The sequence below is a fragment of the Giraffa tippelskirchi genome, chromosome 11, assembly GCF_054371585.1.
Source record: "Giraffa tippelskirchi isolate mGirTip1 chromosome 11, T2T-mGirTip1v1.2.pri, whole genome shotgun sequence".
Lineage (NCBI taxonomy): Eukaryota > Metazoa > Chordata > Mammalia > Artiodactyla > Giraffidae > Giraffa > Giraffa tippelskirchi.
Genome location: NC_137285.1, coordinates 92881009 through 92906045, shown reverse-complemented (window position 1 = coordinate 92906045; position 25037 = coordinate 92881009). Strand labels below are relative to the sequence as shown.

Here is a 25037-nt window from a genome sequence, read left to right as displayed (position 1 = left end):
ATTCTCTGGGTTTCTTGGACTTGGTTGGCTATTTCCTTCCTCGTTTTAGGGGTGTTTTCAGCTATTATCTCCTCAAGTATTTTCTCATGCCCTTTCTTTTTGTCTTCTTCTTCTGGGACGTGTATGATTCAACTGTTGGGGCATTTAACATTGTCCCAGTGGTCTCTGAGGTTGTCCTCATTTCTTTTTATTGCTTTTTCTTTTTCCCTCTCTTCTTCATTTATTTCCACCATTCTATCTTCCACCTCACTTTTCCTCTCTTCTGTCTCCGTTATTCTACTGTTGGTTTCCTCCAGAGTGTTTTTAATCGCAGTTATTGCATTGTTCATTATTGATTGACTCTTCCTTGTTTCTTCTAGGTCCTTGTTAAACATTTTTTGCATCTTCTCTATCCTTGTCTCTAGTCTGTTAATCTGTAACTCCATTTTGTTTACAAAATTTTGGATCATTTTTACTATAATTATTCTGAATTCTTTTTCAGATAGACTCCCTATTTACCTCTTTTGTGTTTGGTTTGGTGGGTTTTTATCATGTTTCTTCACCTGCTGGAGATTTCTCTGTGTTTTCATTTTGCTTAGCTTGCTGTGTTTGGGGTGCCCTTCCTGCAGGCTCTAAGGTTGTGGTTCCTCTTAATTGTGGAGTCTGCTCACTGTGTGTGTGTGGGGGGGTGGGGGTTGGACCAGTAGCTTGTCAAGATTTCTTGGATGGGGAAACCTGTGTCTGTGTTATGGTGGTTGGAGCTGGATCTCTTCTCTCCAGAGTGCAATGAGATGTCCAGTAGTAGTTTTGGGTTGTCTGTGGGTTTGGTATGGCTTTGGGCTGCCCATCTTTTAATATTCACTGTTGTGTTCCTGTTTTGCTGGAGAATTAGTGTGGTGTCTTGAACTGAAACTTGGTGGCTTTTGGTGGAGCTTGGTTTCAGTGTAGGTATGGAGTCTTTTGGGTGGCCTCTTGTCTATTAATGTTCCCTGAGTCAGGAATTCTCTGATGTTCTAAAGTTCTGGAGTTGAGCCTCCTGCCTCTGGGTTTCATTACCAATCTTACTGTAGCCTCATGACTTCTCCATCTATACAGCATAGAAGATAAAACCCCCAGGTTAATGGTGAAACAACCCTGCACAGCCAGAAACACACAGAGTTTCACAGAGTTGTAGAGAGAAAAGAGGGAGGAGGGAGATAGAGGTGACCAGGAGGAGAAAAGGGAAGAGACAAAAGTGGAGAGAGCAGTCAAGCCAGTAATAAAGTCCCTAAGTCCTCTCCACAGCCAGGAACACCCAGAGAAATTCATAGTTATATAGAGACGAGAAGAGGGAGGAGGGTGATAGAGGTGACCAGGAGGAGAAAAGGGAAGAGTCGAAAGGGGAGAGAGCTGTCAAGCCAGTAATCAAATCCCTAAGTGCTCTCCACAGCCAGGAACACCCAGAGCGATTCACAGAATTATATAGAGAAGAGGGAGGATGGAAATAGAGGTGACCAGGAGGAGAAAAGTGATAATCAAAAGAGGAGAGAGCTATCAAGCCAGTAATCAAATCCCTAAGTGAAAATCGATATTGAAGATTAGATTCTTAAAGATAGAAAATTAATAATAAATATCAAAAAAGCAAAGATTAAAAACTGAGACTAGAGGTTAAACTCTGAAAGATCCAATATAGAAAATACAAAATTGATCACAAAAATTAAAAATGTATGTACGGAATTTGTTTTTAAAAAAATAGGTTTTCTTCTTCTTTTTTTTTTTTAGAAAGGTGACAGTAGGCTATAAAAATGAAAGTTAAAGGAGTAATAAAGAATTAAAGTTTTCAAAAATTGAAAAGTGATAATAGTAAAAATATATGTAGAAATTTCTTTGGAGCTGTTGTGGGCAATGTGGGGTCAGTTCTGTGTCAGATTGTCCCTTGTTCTGGCTTGTACTTGTTCTCAAGGTCTATAGCTGCCCCTCAAATGCACAGTCTCAGCATTAACTTCAGGGTTTTAATTTGTTGCACCTGTCACTTCCAGGGTGGTTACCCCTTCTTTGTTTATTCTGGCTTCCTCTGTTTGTGAGTCTCTTCAATGTCTTATGCTATGCTATGCTATGCTAAGTCGCTTCAGTCGTGTCCGACTCTGTGCGACCCCATAGACGGCAGCTCACCAGGCTCCGCCGTCCCTAGGTCTTAATCTCTGCCCTAACATGAGGGGACGAAGGTGGCCAGTTATTCAGGCTCACTTGTTCAGTTGTGCTGTGGAGAGGGAGGAACATTGCAAACAAATACTGCTGGCATGTCTCGGCAATGCTCGCATTAGATGGACCTCCCTGGGTTTGCCATAGCCCAAAGTGTTGTGTACTTCCTGGGTCCACACTGCTCGGGCTCCAGGGTGCTCCGTGAGGGTCCCATCCCAAGTGGACCCTGTGTTTCGTGCACTTCCCAAGCCTAGCCGCTCAGGTTCTTGGGTGCTCCGCAAGGGCACAGGCCCAGATGGGGTGTGTGTTTAGTGCTCATCCCAGGTCCAGACCACTCAGGCGACCAGTGCTTGGTGAGCCCGCTGTCCCAGGTGGACCATGCATCTTGTCCACTTCCCTGGTCCCTGCTGCTCGCTTTCCTGGTTGTGCCACGAGGGCCGTGTCCCAGGTGTCCCGTGTGTCTCAGGCTATGACACTCCTGGCAGATGTGAGCTGTCCAGGATCCCAGGAAGACATGGTTAGCTGGTAGCCCGTTTACAGCTTGGTGGAAGATACAGTCTCTTGGGCCAAGATTGCAGTAGTGCCTTGCCTTGTGCCTCTGGCTGTCACACACCTGCTTCTCTGCCTCTGGGGCGGCAGGGCCCTAAATAGCAGCTAGCTTCCTCTCCTTTGGTATTTGCTAGGACACAGTCTTTTGTTCTGTGGGCGCACCAGGTGTTACCATGTGGCGTTAGAGCCTTTTGCAGGAAATGTCCTTTTTTTTTTCCCCATCTCTCTGGCGATCCCATAGTTTGGATTGCTATGTCATATTAGCCTACTCAGATTGTTCGCAGGTCATCCAAGCCTGGTATCTATCCTAAGGACCAATAGTCCAGCCTGTGCCTCCCTGCCCAGCCCCTACTTGCTGCTGGCGGATGTGAGTATCTGAGCCACTTCTCCACTGGTAGTTGTGGTTAGGCATGTATTCTGTGGGGTTTTATTTATTTATTTTTTTTGCAGTCATGCTGCCTGCTGAGACTCCACAGCTTCCCACTGACACGCCTGTGAGAGTGTTTCCTATTGTGTGGAAGCTTTTCCTCCTTCACGACTCCCTCCCTGGGACAGGTCTCCATCTCTAAATCCTTTGTCTTTGTTTTCACCTTTTATCTTTTGTCCTACCTCCTTTCAAAGACATTGGGCTGCATTTATGGGTGTCTGGTGTCCTTTGCCAGTGTTCAGAAGTTTTTTTGTGGAAGTTTCTCCATATTCAAATGATCTTTTGATGAATTTGTGGGGGAGAAAGTGGTCTCCCCATCCTGTTCCTCTGCTATCTTGGGACCATCCCCTGTTTCTTGATTTTATTACATCCTTAGTTCTTCATTCACCATAGGGATTGGTGACAGCTGACAGCTGCTGGATTGAAGCCATTGTCCTCTCTTTTGGGTGCCCTCTGGGCTCAGCAATTTACATTTGGAGGCCTGAAATCACTGATGGTTGTTGCATCCTTGATTACTGATATGGCAGGAAATACTCCATTTCATAGTCCCTGCCCATAGTTGGAAATATGACCAATATTTGAGAGACATTTCATGACCATTTTTTGTCCCATTGTACTTGGCAGATCATTCCAGATTGGGCCAAAGTTCTTTCCTGTTGATATGTCACTTCTGGTAATTTTTAGATTAGACCCATTGACAGATAATAAAAGATTCTCTGGATCCTCTGTCTTCTAACCTATTAGGATCCATGAGATACTTCCCTTGCTGCTTCTTCCCACACCTAGAATCACACTATCACAAATTTTTGATGGCATATAGAACTACATTTTTGACCAACTGCTTGAAGTTATGTAGTCATCATTACATTTGTTGGATACCTGGTTACATACTGTAAGAGACAAAAATCTTATTAATGTAGCTAGTAACATTGACAAAGTCATAGTGTAGCAGAGAGATAAAGGTATAAACAATTTGGAAACAGAGAACAAGTTAAAGAACAAATTATTAGTATAACTAGTTGTAAAAGAGTTGCAATAACCATCAAGTCCATAGGAAGGCCAGCTGGCGAAGCCAAATCTTGGCAAGATAAGGCAGAGAAAAATGTAAATATTTTATCTTTGTTTGCAAAGGCATTCCTTATCAACTTGTTGCAGGTCACAGGGTGAAAAAAAAAAGTTTACTGCAAAACAGATTCAAGTTAGTATGTTCTAAAGTCAAAGTTATAAATCACATTTATCAGTTCATTTTATCGCATGTAATTGATTGCTTTTGATCTGTATGAAGTAAACAGGTTTTCCATTACAGTTTGTAATTTGTTATGCAGTTTAGTGGCATTAAGCCTATCAGAAACACATTTGTTTAAAAGTTCTATGTCTTCTTGAAAATCTTTATTGTGTAAAAGCAGTGTAAAATTATGATAGTCTGTAAAGGACAAAACTTAAAATAGCATGGTTACAGAGTTGAGTACAATGTAATTAGGAAACTTGGATATTTCTGCAACATATAACATGTTAGTATAATCACTACAATTATGACTGATAACATTATATCAGGACATACCAGATGTTAGGGATTTCATATAAATTTTGGAATATCTGTATTAATGATATTTATCCCTACATTATAACCTAAAGTTCACCTTCAATCACTTGACAATGTTTTTGAGTTGGGGCTTCCCTGGTGGCTCAGATAGTAAAGAATCTGCATAAATTGTGGGAGACCTGGGTTCACTCCCTGGGTCAGGAAGATAAAAATACCAAATAGACTTAGTTTAATATTCATCTCTGCGATGTCTCAAAGATGCTTTTTCAAAGCAACCATTCCAGAGTTAGCTGGAGACGAAAAGAGCTTTAGTTAGATTTTTATATTTGGGAAGTTTGTTAGAAATATCATAAAGGTTTTAAAGCACAACAGGATCATAGGTCACTGAAGCGATACCTATTCATTTAACCAAAGTCACAAAAACGATTAAAAGAAAATAAATATAGATCATCTAAGGGCACAGAAACTCACACAATTTATTATAAAAGGAGCACTTTTAACAGAAATTAAATTCCAGTCCTGTACTAGCTCACTTAAAGTCCATTTACTTGATAACTTCAATCTAAATTTGGTTAATCCTGACTGTGTATAGAACTTTTTCCTCAAGGTTCATTTCCACAGTCTCTCATCACTTTCTGTATCCATCCTGTGTCTCATTTTCCATCCAAATTAAATTAACCAGCTCATACTTTTTTTTTTCAATAAAATGTAATTCCATTTCTCATACCTTCTTTACTGAAATCATACATTCTACTTCTTATTGTATATTGAAATGTTACCACGTTATTCTTATTCACTTTAACTACATGTTTAAATTAGAATCCTCAACTCTTAAAGCCTTAATTTTTAGTAAAGCTAAGAAGCAATTATGAACTGTCTTTAAATTGAAAGTGAAAGTGGCTTAGTCATGTCTGACTCTTTGTGACCCCATGTACTATACAGTCCATGGAATTCATCAGGCCAGAATACTGGAGTAGGTAGCCTTTCCCTTCTCCAGGGGATCTTCCCAACCCAGGGATTGAACCCAGGTCTCCCGCATTGCAGGCAGATTCTTTACCAGCTAAGCCACAAGGGAAGCCCAAGAACACTGCAGTGGGTAGTCTATCCCTTCTCCAGCAGATCTTCCCAATCCAGGAACTGAAACAGAGTCTCCTGCATTGCAGGTGGATTTTTTACCAACTGAGCTATCAGGGAAGCATTCTATAAATTGGTAAGCATAAACACCAGTGATAATTTTTAAAAACATTTTTTTTTCTTAGAACATCTCAGGTGATACCAAACATTTTCATTAACATTTCCAACTACCTTTAGTTTTTCTATTTAGTAATTGATGTCTCAGTATCTTTTTAGGTATTTAATAAATTTTCATCACTTAAATTAACACAGCTCTAGAACTTTAAGTTACCAAATATCTGGAAAGATCATTTTAAGTAGATATTTCTAAAATATAATTACTTTAAAGTTGTTATACCAAAGTTCTTATTTCATTTACTTTAACTTTAAAGTTACATCATGTCAAGTTATTTTTCTTGCAAGAGATCTAGTAAAGTCTTATTTATTAAACCTAGCTTAGGTACAATAATCTTAACATGTCTTAATTAGATCAACAATCTTAAACATCAATATCATATATCAACTTAATAGTGAATAGTTCCCAATTCACATGAACCTGAAAGTCATCTTTGCCGTTTTAAATGTAAGTGCTTTTTATTAAAATTAAATAGAACTCTTTATAAACTCAATTTTGATAGTACTTTCTAGAAGTATATCTCATGTATATAATGTGTACACAGACATAAACAGGCAAACTAGAGATCTCATGGCTTTACTAAAAGCTTAGATATGAACCACATATAACAATATCAACTTACTAGTTTACAAACAGAATACATTAAGATTGCTTGCTCAGATGACTAAGGCTTGTTATCTGTAAGTTTGGCTAAGGGAGCATTTCCAGTGGTTTGAATTTTAAAACTGCCATTTTTCCCCCTTTGTTTTAGGTTTTGCACGCTTGAGTTAATTGGGCTCAGTCTCAGGTCCTTACGGCCTGTATTGACATTCTGGTTTTAGAGATTTGGAAGAGAAAGACAGTTGCTTTTAGCTCCATCAAGAACAGTTCTGTCACCTAAAGTTACTGAAATCAGTGACAAGATTTCAACTGAATTGAAATGTATTTAACAAAGTTCTATGTTCTATAATTTTAGAGTTTAATTTATCATGCCTTAAAAGGTTTGTATAAAACATTCAGGAAAGACTATCCTGAGTTTATGAGTTAAACCAAAGCAAAATCACTAGTTTTATTTTTATTACCCCTTTCATGTTAGTTCCCAGTTTTTGCTTATTCGTATGGCTCAGGTAACTGCTGGTTAGTACATTCTGTTAGTATGTTCTTAGTGGCAATCTATATGCCTTGTCTTATAATACCACGCAGAGGAATTATTCCCCAATGGAACATGCCTGTTTCACAATTTAATTAAGCAAAAGAGATGTGACCATCTTGTATAAAGAAACTAAAGCCCTTTGTTTAAGTTTTACCAAGCCAGCTTTTAACTTTTAACGTGTTTGCCATGAAAGAGCCCCCTCAATTTCCAGGGTGAGATTTTCTCCAATTTCTGATCAAGTAAAACACTTACAAGTTTTGTAACATACATTTGCCCAGCTAGGGTACTGGAAATCTTTCCTTCCTTTTTCTTTTATTTTGAAACTGTTGTTTCCCATTTTGAAGTCAGTTTGTCAAGATAAAATAGCTAATGAGGATCACGTGGGGGGCCAGTGTGCTGCTTGAAGGCTTACCCTTCTGGTTTTGCCTCCAAGTTTTTGCAGCCCCCTCTTATGTGCTTTGGGTATCCCAGTGAAGTATAAGACTTCCACAAGTGCTTAGATTGTGGAATGGTCAGTTCTTCTGCACGTCCCCGGTTGAGCAGATTGTTAATTATGTGAGTGGGTTTCCCTGTAGGTGCAGCCTTGTGGTGTGAGGTCTGCCTCTACCACTCCTGCACATTTCTGTCACCCGAGAAAGCCCTTGCTGGCTGGGAGGAAGAGTCCCTTTTTCGGAGCTCAGAAGCTCTCATAAGATTTTGATTTTATTTTGATGCACTCTGTTAAGGTAAACCAAATCAAGGAAAAACAACAAGCCAGTCTTACCCCTAATAACTCAGTCCTACCTTATTCAGTGTTTAACAGAGCAAAGTGTCTCAACTGAGGCTATCTACTTAGTATCCAAACTGAGCCTTCCCAGTGCCTTAACACTGAGGGTTCCCTGCTCGAGCAGAATCTTCGTAGTCCTCTGACTGAGGGTATCCTTCCCTGTGTCTAAACTGAGCAGCCAGGTACATCTTCAAACCAAGTTTCAAGGATAACTTTTTCCCCCACTGAATAAAACTTAGGATCATCAGCCAATAGTGGGAAATCCTAGAACCAGGAGAGACTCACCCAGATTGATCTGGACTGGCCAAGCAGGCTGATGGGCAAAGGAACCAAGGCTCTGGATCTCTGTAGAGTCCAGGTGAAGAAGAGGAATCTGCTCTGGTCCCCTGGTCCGTCAGCCAAGTGTCAGCTAAAAAAAAACTAGTCACAACCTGAAAGTAGAGAGATGTTTTATTTGGTGAGAATTCTTAGGACTTCATGCCCAGGAGGCAGCATCTCAAGTAGCCCTCAAAGCACTGCTTTGAGGAGGTGGGGGAAGCAGTCAGGTTATAGAAAAGTTTGCAACAAAGGGGGGCAGGTAGTCTGAGCATAAAAGGTTAAGGTTTTATGTTTATGAAAAACCTTTGTTTATGAAACAAAGGTTTCCTTGTCAGTTAAGGAAAACCAGGTATCTCAAGGAATTTAGCGCTTTTCTAAGTATGGGATGATGCAAGCATCTGGGGCTTACTTACTGAAATCCTTTCTTTCTACAAACCTCACCTATCTGGGACCAGCATCCTGTTTCTTAATTTTGTTACATACTTAGTTCCTTGTTCACTGTAGGGATTGCTAGCAGCTGATAGCTGGTGGATTGCAGGCATTGGGCGCCCTCCGGGCTCAGCAATTTATTATATTTGAAGGCCCAAAATCACTGATAACTGTGCCATCCTTGTTTACTGATATGGCAGGAAATACTCCATTTCACAGGGGTTTTGTGAACTGATAAAAGGCTAATTGAACAGAGTTATTTGTCTATGAGAACTTTAAGTTTTGTATGTTGACTGTTTTAATTTTGTTTCCCATAGCACAGTGGAAAGAGTTGGGGCTTCAAGCCTTGCCTCCAGGCCTCAAAGTAATAGAAGAAATTATTTCTTCTGAGGATGAGAAAATGCTTTTGGAGAGTATTAACTGGACAGAAGATACAGACAATCAAAATTGTAAGTAAAACTTTAAATCTGATATTTAAAAGCTTCTGCAAAATGCCTTCTTCTCCTTTGGTTTATTAAATTCTGTTTCCTCAAAATTACTGAAAGTGCTCTGGATCCACTGTTAAGTAAGTCACACTAACAATTCTTAAGAGCATTAATAATAAGTAGCTTTTATATGTAGGTATCAATTTAAAACTCCAAATTGATGAATGTTTATTAGCCAACATTTGTAGAGCTGACAAAGGTCTGTCTTGTCAAAGCTATGGTTTTTCCAGTAGTCATGTATGGGTGTGAGTGTTGGACTATAAAGAAAGCTGAGTGCCGAAGAATTGGTGCTTTTGAACTGTGGTGTTGGAGAAGACTCTTGAGAGTCCCTTGGACTGCAAGGAGATCAAACCAGTCAATCCTAAAGGATATCAGCCCTGAATATTCATTGGAAGGACTGATGCTGAAGCTGAAACTCCAATACTTTGACCACCTGATGCAAAGAGCTGACTCGTTGGCAAAGACCGTGATGCTGGGAAGGATTGGGGGCAGGAGGAGAAGGGGACGACAGAGGATGAGATGGTTGGATGGCATCACCGACTCTATGGACATGAGTTTGAACAAGCTCCGGGAGTTGGTGATGGACAGGGAAACCTAACGTGCTGCAGTCCATGGGGTTGCAAAGAGTTGGACACAACTGAGCGACTGAACTAACATTAATAAGCTGTTTCACATACGTTTGGTTGTCTGTATTCATGGGTTCTATATGCATGAATTCAGTCAACTCTGGATTGAAAAAATTTGAAAAAGAAGTAAAATTCTAGAAAGTTCCAAAAGGTAAAATATGTTGACAGTTCATTTTATATATATATATACACACACACATATATGTATTGTATTTGCAACTGTTTTACATGTCATATACATTGTACTAGGTATTGTAAGTAATCTAAAGATGATTTAAAGCATTCTGTAGGATATGAAAGATATGTTTAGGTTATATGCAAATACTGCACTATTTTATGTAAGAGACTTAATCCTACTTGGATTTTGGCATTTGAGGGAACCAATTCCCCAAGGATACACAGGAACAACTGTATATTGTCTTATTTGGTTCTCTCTACCCTAAGACAAATTGTACTATGAGGAATTAGCAGTTCAGTACCATATGATTATAATGTAGTAAGAACTTCCTGGAGAAATTTACAAATTAGTTACTCTGCTTCCAGACCATTAACAATCTTGTGAGCAGCAGTGTATATGGTTACCTCTTTCAAATTGATTGGGTGAAACCCTTAAAAGTTTGTTTCAATTTTAGACTTAAAAGAATAGCAGATATGAAGTAGGATGTTCAATTTTACTGAAGACAATAATTTAGCAGTTAAACAAAAATTACCATTACTAAATTAATCCTTATTGATAAAGTTAACTTTGAAATATATGAAGGCATGAAATTCTTTTTCTCCTAAATAGTTTACTTCTCTTCATACAGTTCAAAAATCCTTAAAACACAGAAGAGTAAAGCATTTTGGCTATGAATTCCACTATGAGAACAACAATGTAGATAAAGATAAGCCGTTACCTGGGGGTAAGTAATTGTTAGCAAACAATAAGGGCTGGTTCAGGAAAAAATATTAATATATAATATTAGGATATCATGGTTTAGATTATTTTTCATTTGTCATTTGTATGTTAACATATAAAACAGTTGATTAAATTTAAGCCATTTAGATTAAATAGTGTAGTTTTGTGTTAAAAATGTTATACATGCAAATAAAGCTAAATTTAATTTCTCTTGAGCACTATCCTTACTCCTGTACACCTCTTCAGAAGTAATACAGTTAACAGTTTAGTGTATATTATTTCAATCTTTATAAAGAAGTTTACATCCAAATAACCTGTTTAAGTATATAGTTGTTAACATGTAGTAGTACATTGTATGTCATGAATTGTATATTCATATATTGTCACATTATCATAGTGTATGTTAGAGATCTTATATAGGTTTTCATTTTATTGAATATTCAGTAATAGCTTATTCAGTTAGTTCCCTTTTGCTAGACATTTAGGTTATTTCTAGTTTTTGGCTTTTACAAGTTGTGCTGCGCTAAATATCTTTGTACATACCTCTTTGTGCATTAAGCGGGAGCTGCACCAGGGAAATGAAACTGCTAGGTTAGAATTCTGTCAAAGTTACGCTCACTTGAAACGTCAGTAGACACTGACAGATTGCAACCTGAGAGAGCTGTACTAACATTCTCTCACAAAGTGCTTACTTCCTTACCCCTACCCTTGGCTGCATGTGAAATACCACTTTTAACTTTACTAGTGGGGTTGGCCATTTTTATTTCCTTTTCTGTGAATTCTTTTTCATCTTCTTTGCTAGTTTTTTCTAATGAGTAGTCTAATGTATTAACGAGGTTTTACTATATAATCTAGATATTAATCCTTTGGTAGATGTCTTTGTTGGAATTCAATTTATGTGTATTTGTATGACTTTCATTTTATTTAAGGATTTCCTTTGCCTCATGAAATAACATTTATGACCCCAATAAAAGTAACTTAGTTCTACTTTGAGAAACATGTTTTTTAAAAAGTAATAATTTAAAATAATTAAATTTAAAATAAATTAATAATTTAAGATAAGAAATTGATCAGGCTAGTTTCCATATAATATAGTAAATTTTATAATTTTATTGCTGCTTTAAAAAATACCAAAATTGTTGTCTGCAAAATTCTTTAGTATATTTTATTTGATAAAGTTAATAAAATAACTTTAAAAAATTATTAAGATTTTATTTTTATTTTCCTTTGCTTGTGAGTTTACTGTTATGTTTGGATCTGACTACTAAACTAAAAGCTGTGTGATTTTTATCACAGTGACTATTTTTTTCATTCTTGGGTTAAACATGAAAAGTAAATATTTTAATATGTTTCACTTTTATCATTACTGATTTCAGGTCTTCCTGACATTTGTGAGAGCATTTTAGAGAAATGGTTGAAGGAAGGATTCATTAAACATAAACCTGATCAACTGACTATAAACCAGTATGAACCTGGGCATGGTGAGTATTTCTTCTTTTACAATTCCAGTCATAAATTTCATAACTTAGTGGGTTACATAGCTCCCTAAGATCAAAGATATTATATTTTTCTTAAATTTACTCTTAGAGTAAATTTGCTTATGTCCGTTACCTGTGTTGATTTTAATCCCTTTGAAATTTTACACTCAGTTTCTTGAGGAATTTGCATCTCTGAGTGTAAACAGACTGACATGTTGTTATTTGTGATCTTCTTTTGTTCCCCCCTCAACATTGTTTTTTTGGAGAGGGAGAAGATTGCTTTAAAAACAAAGAAAGCATGTAAAATGGAAGAAATCAAATAATTTACAAGTACCAAGAAGAAGGCTAATTAGTTAGATCATCTTGATCTTCTTATTCTTCTATAGAGAATGTGGAAGATAATTCTAAGATGTCATTTTAATGGAAAATTTTTAGGTTATTGACTTTTTTGCACTTGTTAGCATCTTCATCTGATATTTGTACTAATTGAATGATATTGAGGGCTTTATTAGTGACAAGTTATGGCGTTTTTTTCCCTCTCTGCATTTATCATGTTTTGTGATAGCTTAGTCTTTCCATTGGTCTATAAACTCCTTAAGGACAGGGATTGTGTCTTACTAGCTTTCTCACGATGTAGCAAAGTTTCTTTCAAGTAAGAGATATACTCAGTCAATGTAGGTTGAGGGTGTATATTGTCACCCTGCTTATTTAACTTATATACAGAGTACATCATGCGAAATGCTGGACTGGATGAATCACAAGTTGGAATCAAGATTGACAGGAGAAGTATCAATAACCTCAGGTATGTAGATGATACCACCCTAATGGCAGAAAGCGAAGAGGAACTAAAGAGCCTCTTGATGGAGGTGAAACAAGAGAGTGAAAAAGCTGGCTTAAGCTCAATATTTGTAAAAAGAGGATCATGGCATTCGGTTCCATCACTTCACAGTAAATAAATGGGGAAAAAATGGAAACAGTGGCAGACATTTATTTTCTTGGATTCCAAAATCAATATGGACGGTGACTGCAGCCATGAAATTAAAAGACACTTCCTCCTTGGAAGAAAAGCTATGACAAAACTAGACTGCATATTGAAAAGCAGAGATATCACTTTGCCAGCAAAGGTCCATATAGTCAAAGCTATGGTTTTTCCAGTAGTCATGTATGGATATGAGAGCTGGACCATAAAGAAGGCTGAGTGCCAAAGAATTGATGCCTTCGAACTTTGGTGCTGGAGAAGACTCTTGAGAGTCCCTTGGACAGCAGGGATATCAAACCAGTCAATCCTAAAGGAAATCAACCCTGAATATTCATTGGGAGGACTGGTGCTGAAGCTGAAGCTCCATTACTTTGGCCACCTGATGGGAGGAACTGATTTGATGAAAAAGACCTTGATGCTTGGAAAGGTTGAAGGCAGGAAGAGAAGGGGGCAACAGAGGATGAGACGGTTGGGTAGCATCACCTACTCAGTGGACGTGAGTTTGAGCAAGCTCTGGGAGACGGTGATGGACAGGGAAACCTGTCATGCTGCAGTCCATGGGGTCATAAAGAGATGGACACGACTTAGTGACTGAAAAACCACAACAGTGTCGATTGAGAGACTGATGAAAGAAGCCATATCTTACATATTCATAAGATTAGTCTTCATGCCTAGCTGTTGTTTTTGTTCTACAAGTATTTGGGAATCCAGTATTCATAGGTCAGAATGACTTTGTTAGCTATCTTGGGATAAGATTTGGGAAATGCCCTGGTTAAGCAGTGACTCTCAAGTCTTGATTTTACAATCAAGTCACAATGGTGCTTTAATATAAAGTTATATTTTTAGTTTAGACCTAGTTTAATTTTCATACTGTTCATGGGATTCTCATGCCAAAAATGCTGGAGTGGTTTGCCATTCCCTCCTCCAGTGGACCACATTTTGTCAGAACTCTGCACTATGACCTGTCCATCTTGAGTGACCCTGCACAGCATGGCTCATAGCTTCATTAAGTTACACAGTCACCTTCGCCACAACAAGGCTGTGATCCATGAAGGCTGTGATCTGGAAGATGAGCCCCCCAGGTCAAAAAGTGTCCATTATACTACTGGGGAAGAGTGGAGGTAATTGCTAATAGCTCCAGAAAGAATGAAGAGGCTGGGCCAAAGCAGAAATGACAGTTGTAGATGTGTCTGGTGGTGAAAGTAAAGTCCAATGCTGTAAAGAACAATATTGCATAGGAACCTGGAATGTTAGGTCCATGAATCAAGATAAACTGGATGTGGTCATGCAGGAAATGGCAAGAGGGAACATTGACATCTTAGGAATTAGTGAACTTAAATGGGTGAGAGTGGGTGAATTTAATTCAGATGACCATTATATCTACTACTGTGGACAAGAATCCCTTAGAAGAAGTGGAGTAGCCATCATCATCAACAAAAGGGTCTGAAATGCAGTACTTGGGTGCAAACTCAAAAACTGATCTTGGTTTGTTTCCAAGGCAAAACATTCAGTATCACAGCAATCCAAGTCTATGCCCCAACCACTATTACCGAAGAATCTGAAGTTGACTGGTTCTGTAAAGACCTACAAGACCTTCTAGAATTAACACCAAAAAGAAAGGTGTCCTTTTCATTATAGAGGATTGGAATGCAAAAGTAGGAAGTCACATGATACCTGGAGTAACAGGCAGGCTTGGCCTAGAAGTACAAAATGAATCAGGGCAACAGCTAACAGAGTTTTGCCAAGAGATGCACTGGTCATAGCAAACACTCTCTTCCAGCAACACAAAAGATGTCTCTACATGTGGACATCACTAGATGCTCAATACTGAAATCAGATTGATTATATTGTTTGCAGCTGAAGATGGAGAAGCTCTATACAGTCAGCAGAAACAAGCCCGGGAGCTGACTGTGGCTCAGATTCAGGTTTAAGTTAATGAAAGTAGGGAAAACCACTAGGCCATTCAGGTATAACCTAAATCAAATCCCTTATGATTATACAGTGGAAGTGATGAATAAATTCAAGGGGTTAGATCTGATAGAGTGCCTGAATAACTATGGATGGAGGTTCATAACATTGTACAGGAGGTGGTGACCAAGCCATCCCAAAGTAAAGAAGTGCAAGAGGGCAAAGTGACTGTCTGAGGAGGCTTTGCAAATAGCTGAGACAAGAGAAGTGAAAGGCAAGGGAGAAAGGGAAAGATACAGCCATCTGAATGCAGAGTTCCAGAGAATATCAAGGAGAGATAAGAAAGCCTTCTTAAGTGGACAATGCAAAGAAATAGAGAAAAATAATCAATAGGAAAGACTAGAGATCTCTTCAGGAAAATTGGGGATATCACGGGAACATTTCACGCAAGGATGGGCACTATAAAGGACAAAAACTGTGAGGACCTAACAGAAGCAAAAGAGATTAAGAAGAGGTGGCAAGAATACACAGAAAAGAAAAGTCTTAATGACCGTGATAACCATGATGGTCTAGTCACTCACCTAGAGCCAGACATCCTGGAATGTGAAGTCAAGTGGCCTTAGGAAGCATTACTATGAACAAATCTAATAAAAGTGATGGAAAACCAGCTAAGCTGTTTCAGATCCTAAAAGATAATGCTGTTAAAGTTTTGCACATAGTATGTCAGCACATTTGGAAAACTCAGTACTGGCCATAGTATTGGAAGAGATCAGTTTTCATTCCAGTCCCAAAGAAGGACAGTGCTAAAGCCAACTTCTGTACAGTTGCACACATTTCACATACTAGCAAGATTGTGCTCAAAATCCTTCAGGCTAGGCTTCAGCAGTGTGTAAACCAAGAAATTCCAGATGTATAAGCTGGGTTTAGAAAAAGCAGAGGAACCAGAGATCAAATTGCCGACATCCGTTGGATCATAGAGCAAGGGAGTTGCAGAATATCATCTACTTCTGCATTGACTACACTAAAGCCTTTGCCTTTGTGAATCACAAGAAACTGAAAAATTATTAAAGAGATAATTTAATTTATCTCTGACCACCTTACCGATCTCCTGAGAAACTGATACGCAAGTCAAGAAGCAAGAGTTAGAACCAGACATGGAACAATGGAGTGGTTCAAAATTGGGAAATGAATATATCAAGGCTGTGTATTGTCCCCCTGCTTATTTAACTTATATGCAGAGTACATTATGCAAAATGCCAGGCTGGATGAAGCACAAGCTGGAAGCAAGATTACCGGGAGAAATATCAACAACCTCAGATATGTAGATGATACCATGATAATGGCAGAAATTGAAGAGGAACTAAAGAGCTTCTTGATGAGGGTGAAATAGGAGACTGAAAAAGTTGTCTTAAAACTCAACATTCAAAAAGCTGAGATCATGGCATCTGTTCTCATCACTTCATGGAAAATAAAAGGGGAAAAGTGGAAACAGTGACAAGACTATTTTCTTGGGCTCCAAAATCGCCATGGACGGTGACTGCAGCCGTGAAATTAAAAGATACTTGCTCCTTGGAAGGAAAGCTATGACAAACCTAAACAGTGTACTAAAAAGCAGAGACATCACTTTGCCAACAAACGTCTGTATGGTCAAAGCATTGGTTTTCCAGTAGTCATGTATGGATGTGAGAATTTGATCATAAAGTAGGCTGAGCACCAAAGATTTGATGCTTTCAAATTGCTGTGCAGCAGAAGGCTCTTGAGAGTCCCTTGGACTCCATGGAGATCAAAGCAGTAATCCTAAACGAAATCCATACTGAATATTCTTTGGAAGGACTGATGCTGAGAGTGAAGCTCCAATACTTTGGCCACCAGATGGGAATAGCTGACTCTTTTTTTTTTAGTTTATTTATCTATTTTTTAACTTTACAATATTGTATTTGTTTTGCCATACATTGACATGAATCCACCATGGGTGTACATGTGTTCCCCTTCCAGAACTCCCCTCCCACCTCTCTCCCCATCCCATCCCTCCGGGTCATCCCGGTGCACCAGCCCCGAGCACCCTGTATCATGCGTTGAACCTAGATTGGCGAATCGTTTCACATATGATAATTTACATGCTTCAGCGCCATTCTCCCATATCATCCTGCCCTCGCCCTCTCCCATAGAGTCCATAATACTGTTCTGTTTATCTGTGTCTCTTTTGATGTCTCGCATACAGAGTTATCTTTACTGATTAACTAAATACCATATATATGTGTTAGTATACTGTATTGGTGTTTTTTTTTTCTGGCTTACTTCACTCTGTATAATAGGCTCCAGTTTCATCCACCTCATTAGAACTGATTCAAATGTATTCTTTTTAATGGCTGAGTAATATTCCATTGTGTATATGTACCACAGCTTCCTTATCCATTCATCTGCTGATGGGCATCTAGGCTGCTTCCATGTCCTGGCTATTATAAACAGTGCTGTGATGAACATTGGGGTACACGTGTCTCTTTCAATTCTGGTTTCCTCAGTGTGTATGCCCAGCAGTGGGATTGCTGGGTCGTATGGCAGTTCTATTTCCAGTTTCTTGAGGAATTTCCACACTGTTCTCCATAGTGGCTGTACTAGTTTGCATTCCCACCAACAGTGTAAGAGGGTTCCCTTTTCTCCACACCCTCTCCAGCATTTATTGCTTGTAGTCTTTTGGATAGCAGCCATTCTGACTGGTGTGAAATGATACCTCATTGTGGCATTTCTCTGATAATTGCTGATGTTGAGCATCTTTTCATGTGTTTGTTATCCATCTGTATGTCTTCTTGGGAGAAGTGTCTGTTTAGTTCTTTGCCCCACTTTTTGACTGGGTCGTTTATTTTTCTGGAATTGAGCTGCAGGAGTTGCTTGTATATTTTTGAGATTAATTGTTTGTCTGTTGCTTTGTTTGCTATTATTTTCTCCCATTCTGAAGGCTGTCTTTTCACCTTGCTTCTAGTTTCCTTTGTTGTGCAAAAGCTTTTAATTTTAATTAGGTCCCATTTGTTTATTTTTGCTTTTATTTCCAATATTCTGGGAGGTGGGTCATAGAGGATCCTGCTGTGGTTTATGTCGGAGAGTGTTTTGCCTATGTTTTCCTCTAGGAGTTTTATGGTTTCTGGTCTTACGTTTAGATCTTTAATCCATTTTGTGTTTATTTTTGTGTATGGTGTTAGAAAATGTTCTAGTTTCATTCTTTTACAAGTGGTTGACCAGTTTTCCCAGCACCACTTGTTAAAGAGATTGTCTTTTCTCCATTGTATATTCTTGCCTCCTTTGTCAAAGATAAGGTGTCCATAGGTGCATCAGTTTATCCCTGAGCTTTCTATTTTGTTCCATTGGTCTATATTTCTGTCTTTGTGCCAGTACCATACTGTCTTGATGACTGTGGCTTTGTAGTAGAGCCTGAAGTCAGGCAGGTTGATTCCTCCAGTTCCATTCTTCTTTCTCAAGATTGCTTTGGCTATTGGAGGTTTTTTGTATTTCCATACAAATTGTGAAATTATTTGTTCTAGTTCTCTGAAGAATACCATTGGTTGCTTGATAGGGATTGCATTGAATCTATAGATTGCTTTGGGTAGTATACGCATTTTCACTATATTGATTCTTCTGATCCATGAACACGGTATATTTCTCCATTTATTTGTGTCCTCTTTGATTTCTTTCATCAGTGTTTTATAGTTTTCTATATATAGATCTTTTGTTTCTTTAGGTAGATATATTCCCAAGTATTTTAATAGCTAACTCTTTGGTAAATATCCTGATGCTGGGAACATGTTGGAGGCAAAGAAGAAGGGAGCAGCAGAGAATGAGATGGTTAAGTCGCATCACTGACTCAGTGGATGTGAATTTGAGCAAACTCTGGGGATATTGAAGGACACGGAAGCCTGGCATGCAGTAGTCCATGGGGTCACACAGACTTGGGCACGGCTCAGAGACTCAACAACAGCAGCAACAACAAATTTAATTTTATTTACATTCTTCGTAATTGTTTCCTTTTACCTAAAATTGCAGTAGATTCCTGTTTATCAAATGATGTTTTCACTATAATCCTTGAGGCTATATTTAGAGATGTCTTAAATGTACTAAATGGAAAACTGAAGTGACCTGTTACCCTATCTTCCATCTCAGGAATTCCTGCTCATATTGACACACATTCCGCTTTTGAGGATGAGATCATTTCTCTCAGCCTGGGATCAGAGGTAAATTTTCAAACACTTACTAGCTATCAGCAAGTGTCTTACCTTATGCAATGCCCTTTTCATAGGATTTCTCACATTTCTCATTTCAGGTGAATTAAGATTTAAAAATGAAATGTAAAGACACCGTTAGCATTTAATTTCTTGGAGAAGGCAGTGGCACCCCACTCCAGTACTCTTGCCTAGAAAATCCCATGGATGGAGGAGCCTGGTAGGCTACAGTCCATGGGGTCGCTATGAGTCGGACACGACTGAGCAACTTCACTTTCACTTTTCCCTTTCATGCACTGGAGAAGGAAATGGCAACCCACTCTAGTATTCTTGCCTGGAGAATCCTAGGGACGGCAGAGCCTGGTGAGCTGCCATCCATGGGATCGCACAGAGTCGGACACGACTGAAGCGACTTAGCAGACTTAGCAGCAGAATGTGACACAGTCTCTTCTTTTAGGTGTCCAGAGTTTTATGTATCAGCTCACTAGATGGCAGGAAAGCCCTGTAAAATACATGGTACTTTTGTAAGTTAAGTAAAACCGAAATGTCCATTTTACAGTAATTTACTGTAGCAGCATTGCCATCTAGTGGCTAAAGATAGTAGCTGCAGTCTATAGATAAAACTAAAATGTGTCTGGAATTTTGATAAACTTGTTCACATATATTTTATGATTCAGTCTCTTCAAAAACTTTGAATAGTAATGGGTAATGTGGTTTTCTTTACAAATAAAGAAGTTCAATGTTTATTCACTGATATATTTTTATAGTATAGCTGTACTTTATTTGATTTGCTATGTGAAAGTTGCTCAGTCATGTTCTACTTTTTGTGACCCCATGGACTATACAGTCCATGGAATTCTCCAGGCCGGAATACTGGAGTAGGTGGCTTTTCCCTTCTCCAGAGGATTTTCCCAACCCAGGAATTGAACCCGGGACTCCCGCATTGCAGGTGGATTCTTTACCAGTTGAGCCACAAGGGAAGCCCTTAAACTGCTATAGAACCTATCAAAAGCATGATTTAAAGCAATCCATGCAAACTGAAGCTATGAGGCCTTCCCTCATAGCTCAGTTGGTAAAGAATCCACCTGAATTGCAGGAGACCCCGGTTCAATTCCTGAGTCAGGAAGATCCCCTGGAGAAGGGGTAGGCTGGCTACTCACTCCTGTATTCTTGGGTTTCCATGGTGGCTCAGCTGGTAAAGAATCCGCCTGCAATGCCGGAGACCTGGGTTCGATCCCCGGGTTGGGAAAATCCCCTTGAGAAGGGAAAGGCTACCCACTCCAATATTCTGGCCTGCAGAATTCCAGGGACTATACAGTCCATGGTGTCGTAAAGAGTCAGACATGACTGAGCGATTTTCACTTTATTTCATGCAAACTGAAGATAGAGTTTTAGATAGAAATCATAATTTCAAATCTAGAAGAGTTTTTAAAATATGAGGTTGTTTCAAAATCTTATCATGTTCCTGGATGTAAATACCGTTTTCTAGTATATTTTGCATTTGCTTAGTTCGGTTCAGATCAGTCGCTCAGTTGTGTCTGACTCTTTGCGACCCCATGGACTGCAGAAGGCCAGGCTTCCCTGTCTATCACCAACTCCCGGAGTTTACTCAAGCTCGTGTCCATTGAGTCAGTGAGGCCATCCAACCATCTCATCCTCTGTCGTCCCTTTCTCCTCCTGCCCTCAATCTTTCCCAGCATCAGGGTCTTTTCAAATGAGTCAGTTTTTCACGTCAGGTGGCCAAAATATTGGAGTCTAAGCTTCAGCCTCAGTCCTTCCAGTGAATATTCAGTACTCATTTCCTTTAGGATGGACTAGTTGAATCTCCTTGCAGTCCAAGGGACTCTCAAGAGTCTTCTCCAACATCACAGTTCAAAAGCATCAGGTGTTCAGAGCTCAGCCTTGTTTATGGTCCAGCTCTCACAACCATACATGACAACTGGAGAAACCATAGCTTTGACTAGGCAGAGCTTTGTTGGGAAAGTAATGTCTCTGCTTTTTAATATGCTGTCTAGTTTGGTCATAACTTTTCTTATAAAGAGCAAGTGTCTTGTAATTTCATGGCTGCAGTCACCATCTGCAGTGATTTTGGAGCCCAAGAAAATAAAGTCTGTCACTGTTTCCACTGTTTCCCCATCTATTTGCCATGAATTAGTGGGACCACATGCCATGATCTTAGTTTTCTGAATGTTGAGCTTTAAGCCAGCTTTTCATTCTCTTCTTTAGTTCTTCACTTTCTGCCATAAGGGTGGTGTCATCTGCATATGGGAGGTTATTGATATTTCTCTCAGAAATCTTGATTCCAGTTTGTGCTTCATCCAGCCCAGAGTTTCTCATGATGTACTCTGAATATATGTTAAATAAGCAGGCTGACAATATACAGCCTTGACATACTCCTTTCCCTATTTGAAACCAGTCTGTTATTCCATTTGCTTAGCTCCCATTGCTAAATTTTGCTTTTCCTTTTTAACTTTTGCTGAGTTTGTGTGATCATGTTGATATTGTGTCTACAGAGCTAGTGTATTTGTTTGATGAGGCAAAACCATCTTATCCTCTCCACGTGTGGATTCTTATTAAGTGCTTTAACAAATAATGAGGACAGGAAGGGAAAAGAGCTCTTCTCTGTCTTGTGTATTTTCATTTTACCTCTTATCCTGGCTTGTAGCTTTAGGGGATCAGTAAAGAACATCTTTGTCTTTTCCTCCTAACTGTGTAACCAATGTAGAAATGAGATAAAAGATAAATGAACATCAGAATGTCAGCTGTTGAGAAGACATGGAAGATCATGGCTTTGGATCTGTTGCCAGCTGAATTTATTAATACTTCAACTCTGAATTAGACATACTGTCCTTTACGCTGGTACAGCTGACGACTTTTCCCATAAAGGCAGAGGCTGTCCCTATAACAGAGGACATGAAGAAGTATAAATTTAAGATTCTGCAAACTAGCTAGATTTGAAAGAGAGAAGAAAGGGCTCATTGAAGCAGGTTTGGCTCTAGGCTAACCAATCAGCAGACGTGTGCCTTTTCTGTGGAGATCTGGAAGTAAAGAAATGGAGAAAAATAGATCTTCCTATTACTTTCAATCCTATAGAAATTCTCTCCATTCCTAGGGAAATATAAAAAATGGGGCCTAAATATTCCTCCAACACCCTAAAAGGTGATTATATGGTCTTTAGTTATAAGTTTTAAAGAAGGGAAAACTTGCCTCTAGTTGCACTGAAAATCTACTGTAATCATTATCTCCATTTGGTGTCTCTGGAGTTACACTTTCCCCGAGTGGAAAAAAAAAAAAAAAGTATAATTGCCTTACAGTATTAGTTTCAGTTATACAAGATAATAATTTGATATTTTTATATTCTGTAAGATGATTACCACAATAAGACTAGTTACCATCTGTTGCTGCACAAAGTTATTACAGTATTATTGACTGTGTTCTCTGTGCTGTACATTACATCCCTTTTGCTAATTTGTTTTGTAAGTTTGGAAGTTTGTACCTCTTTATCTCCTAACCTATTTCACTCATCCCCCTGTCCTCCTCCCCTGTTGGGACCACAAGTCCTCTTTATCTGAGTCTGTTTCTGTTTTGTTACTTTTTTTTTTTTAGATTCCACATATAAGTGAGATCATATAGTATTTGTCTTTCTCATCTGACTTATTTCACTTAACATAATATACTCTAGGTCCATCCATGTTGTTGTAAATGGCAAGTTTTCCTCCTTTTTTATGGCTGAATAATTTTGTGTGTGTGTGTATGTCTCACATTTTGTTTATGATTAATGGACTCTTAGGTTGCTTTCATGTCTTGGCTGTTGTAAATAATGCACATGGAGGAGCACGTATCTTTTCAAGTTTGTGTTTATTCCTTATGTAAGGCAGAGTTGTGTTTGAAATGTGGAATTTGCTAATGTGTGCTCTGGAGTAAATTTGTGGTGTTTTCTATTTAACTTTTGATTGGATCTTATTGCTTGCTTCATGAATGCAATATTGTAGACAAGTTCCCAGGTATGTTGCTTAAATGTATTCATAGTATCTGATCAACTAGCAAAGTTTTCACACCAGAAATATCAAATGATACTCTGCTTCTTACACCCTCACTCAGAAGCAATGAGAAATAAGTTCCTTTGGGCCCCAGTTTAGCTGTTTTGTCTACTACTTGCAGATCACTCTTATATGCCATAAGATACCACATCATCATGTATGAGTTTATTTTTGCCCCTCGTGTTAAGACTATTAGGGCTTGTACTTTAGAAAATGGCTTCTGACTGCAGCAAGGGAGCAGAGCTTATTTCCTTCCTTTAATCACTTTCAAATGGGAAGTCCTGTGTCCTCTGTATTGATTCCAGGGTGTGTTATCATGGCCATTGCCTCCTTCCTTTGAGTTTCACGAGACTTGGTAATCTTGAGATTCCGTTTTTCAAGGAATTTAATAAGTGAATTCATGACTTCTGGTGTTTTTTGTTGTTGTTGTTTTATTGCAGTATAATTGCTTTACAATGTTGTGTTAATTTCTGCTGTACAACTTGGTAAATGAGCTATATGTATACATACAAGCCCCTCCTTGTGGGCCTTCCTCCCACCCCACCGCCACCCCAGTCCCACTCATCTAGGTCACCACAGAGTTCCAAACTGACCTCCCTGTGCTGTATATAGCAGGTTTGCCCTAGCTGTCTGTTTTATACATGCCGTCTCAGTCTCAGTCTCCCAATTCGTCACTCCCCTACCCCACCAGGGAAGTCCTTCACTATTTTTTTCTATTTCATTTATTTCTATTATGATCTTTATGATTTGGGGTTTTTAAATTTTTCTTTCTATAATTGCTCTAGGTGTAAGGTTAGATTGTATATTTGAGATTTTTCTTGTTTCTTGAAGTGAGATTGAATTGCTATAAACTTGCCTCTTAGAACTGCTTTTGCTGTGTCCCATAGCACTGGGTCACTGTGTTTTTGTTTCTATGTATTTTAAAAATTTTCTCTTTGATTTCTCATGATCTCTTGGTTATTTAGTAGGGTAGCCTCCACGTGTTTGTGTTTTTAATAGTTTTTTTTTTTCTTGTAATTGATTTCTAATCTCATGGCGGTGTGGTCAGAAAACATGCATGATACGATTTCAGTTTTCTTAAATGTACCGAGGCTTGATTTGTGACCCAAGATGTAACCTATCCTGGAGAATGTTCTGTGTGCACTTGAGAAGAAAGTGTATTCTGCCACTTTTGTGTGGAATGTTGTAAAAATGTTAGTGAAATCTATCTGGTCTATTGTGTCATTTAAAGGTTGTGTTTCCTTAGTTATTTGCTATCTGGATGATCTGTCCATTGGTGTAAGTAGGCTGTTAAAGCCCCCTATTTTAACAAAAATTCAAAGTTGGGAAAGGAGCATGTCAAGGCTGTATATTGTCACTCTGCTTATTTAACTTATATGCAGAGTACATTATGAAAAATGCCAAGCTGGATGACTCACAAGCTGGAATCAAGATTGCTGGGAGAAATATCAACAACCTCAGATATGCAGATGATACCCCCCACAATGACAGAAAGTGAAGAGGAACTAAAGAGCCTCTTGATGAATGTGAAAGAGGAGAGTGAAAAAGCTGGCTTAAAACTCAACATTCAAAAAACAAAGATCATGGCATCGGTTCCATCATTTCATGGTAAACAGATGGGGAAAAAATGGAAATAGTGGTAGATTTTATTTTCTTAGGCTCCAGAATCACTGTGGACAGTGACTGCAGCCATGAGATTAAAAGATGCTTGCTCCTTGGAAGAAAAGCTTTGACAAACCTAGATAGCATATTAAAAAGCAGAGATATCACTTTGCTGACAAAGGTCCATATAGTCAAAGCTATGATTTTTCCAGTAGTCATGTATGGATGTGAGAGTTG

At 38.7% G+C, this 25037-nt stretch overlaps 1 protein-coding gene across 19 annotated transcripts in view; it reads left to right on the top strand.

Annotated features, from left to right (window-relative positions):
• The window catches only part of ALKBH8 (alkB homolog 8, tRNA methyltransferase), a 153705-nt gene that overhangs the window by 21586 nt on the left and 107082 nt on the right, over nt 1–25037 (top strand). For all 19 annotated transcript variants that reach the window (XR_014069870.1, XR_014069871.1, XR_014069872.1 and 16 more), the window contains 4 exons: nt 8891–9022; nt 10491–10586; nt 11959–12063; nt 19100–19170. Coding sequence is in view for 15 of the 19 variants with exons in the window: in XM_081545863.1 (XP_081401989.1) it covers nt 8891–9022; nt 10491–10586; nt 11959–12063; nt 19100–19170 (404 nt within the window). In the remaining 4 variants the exon portion in view is untranslated. The remainder of the gene's footprint in view (nt 1–8890; nt 9023–10490; nt 10587–11958; nt 12064–19099; nt 19171–25037) is intronic.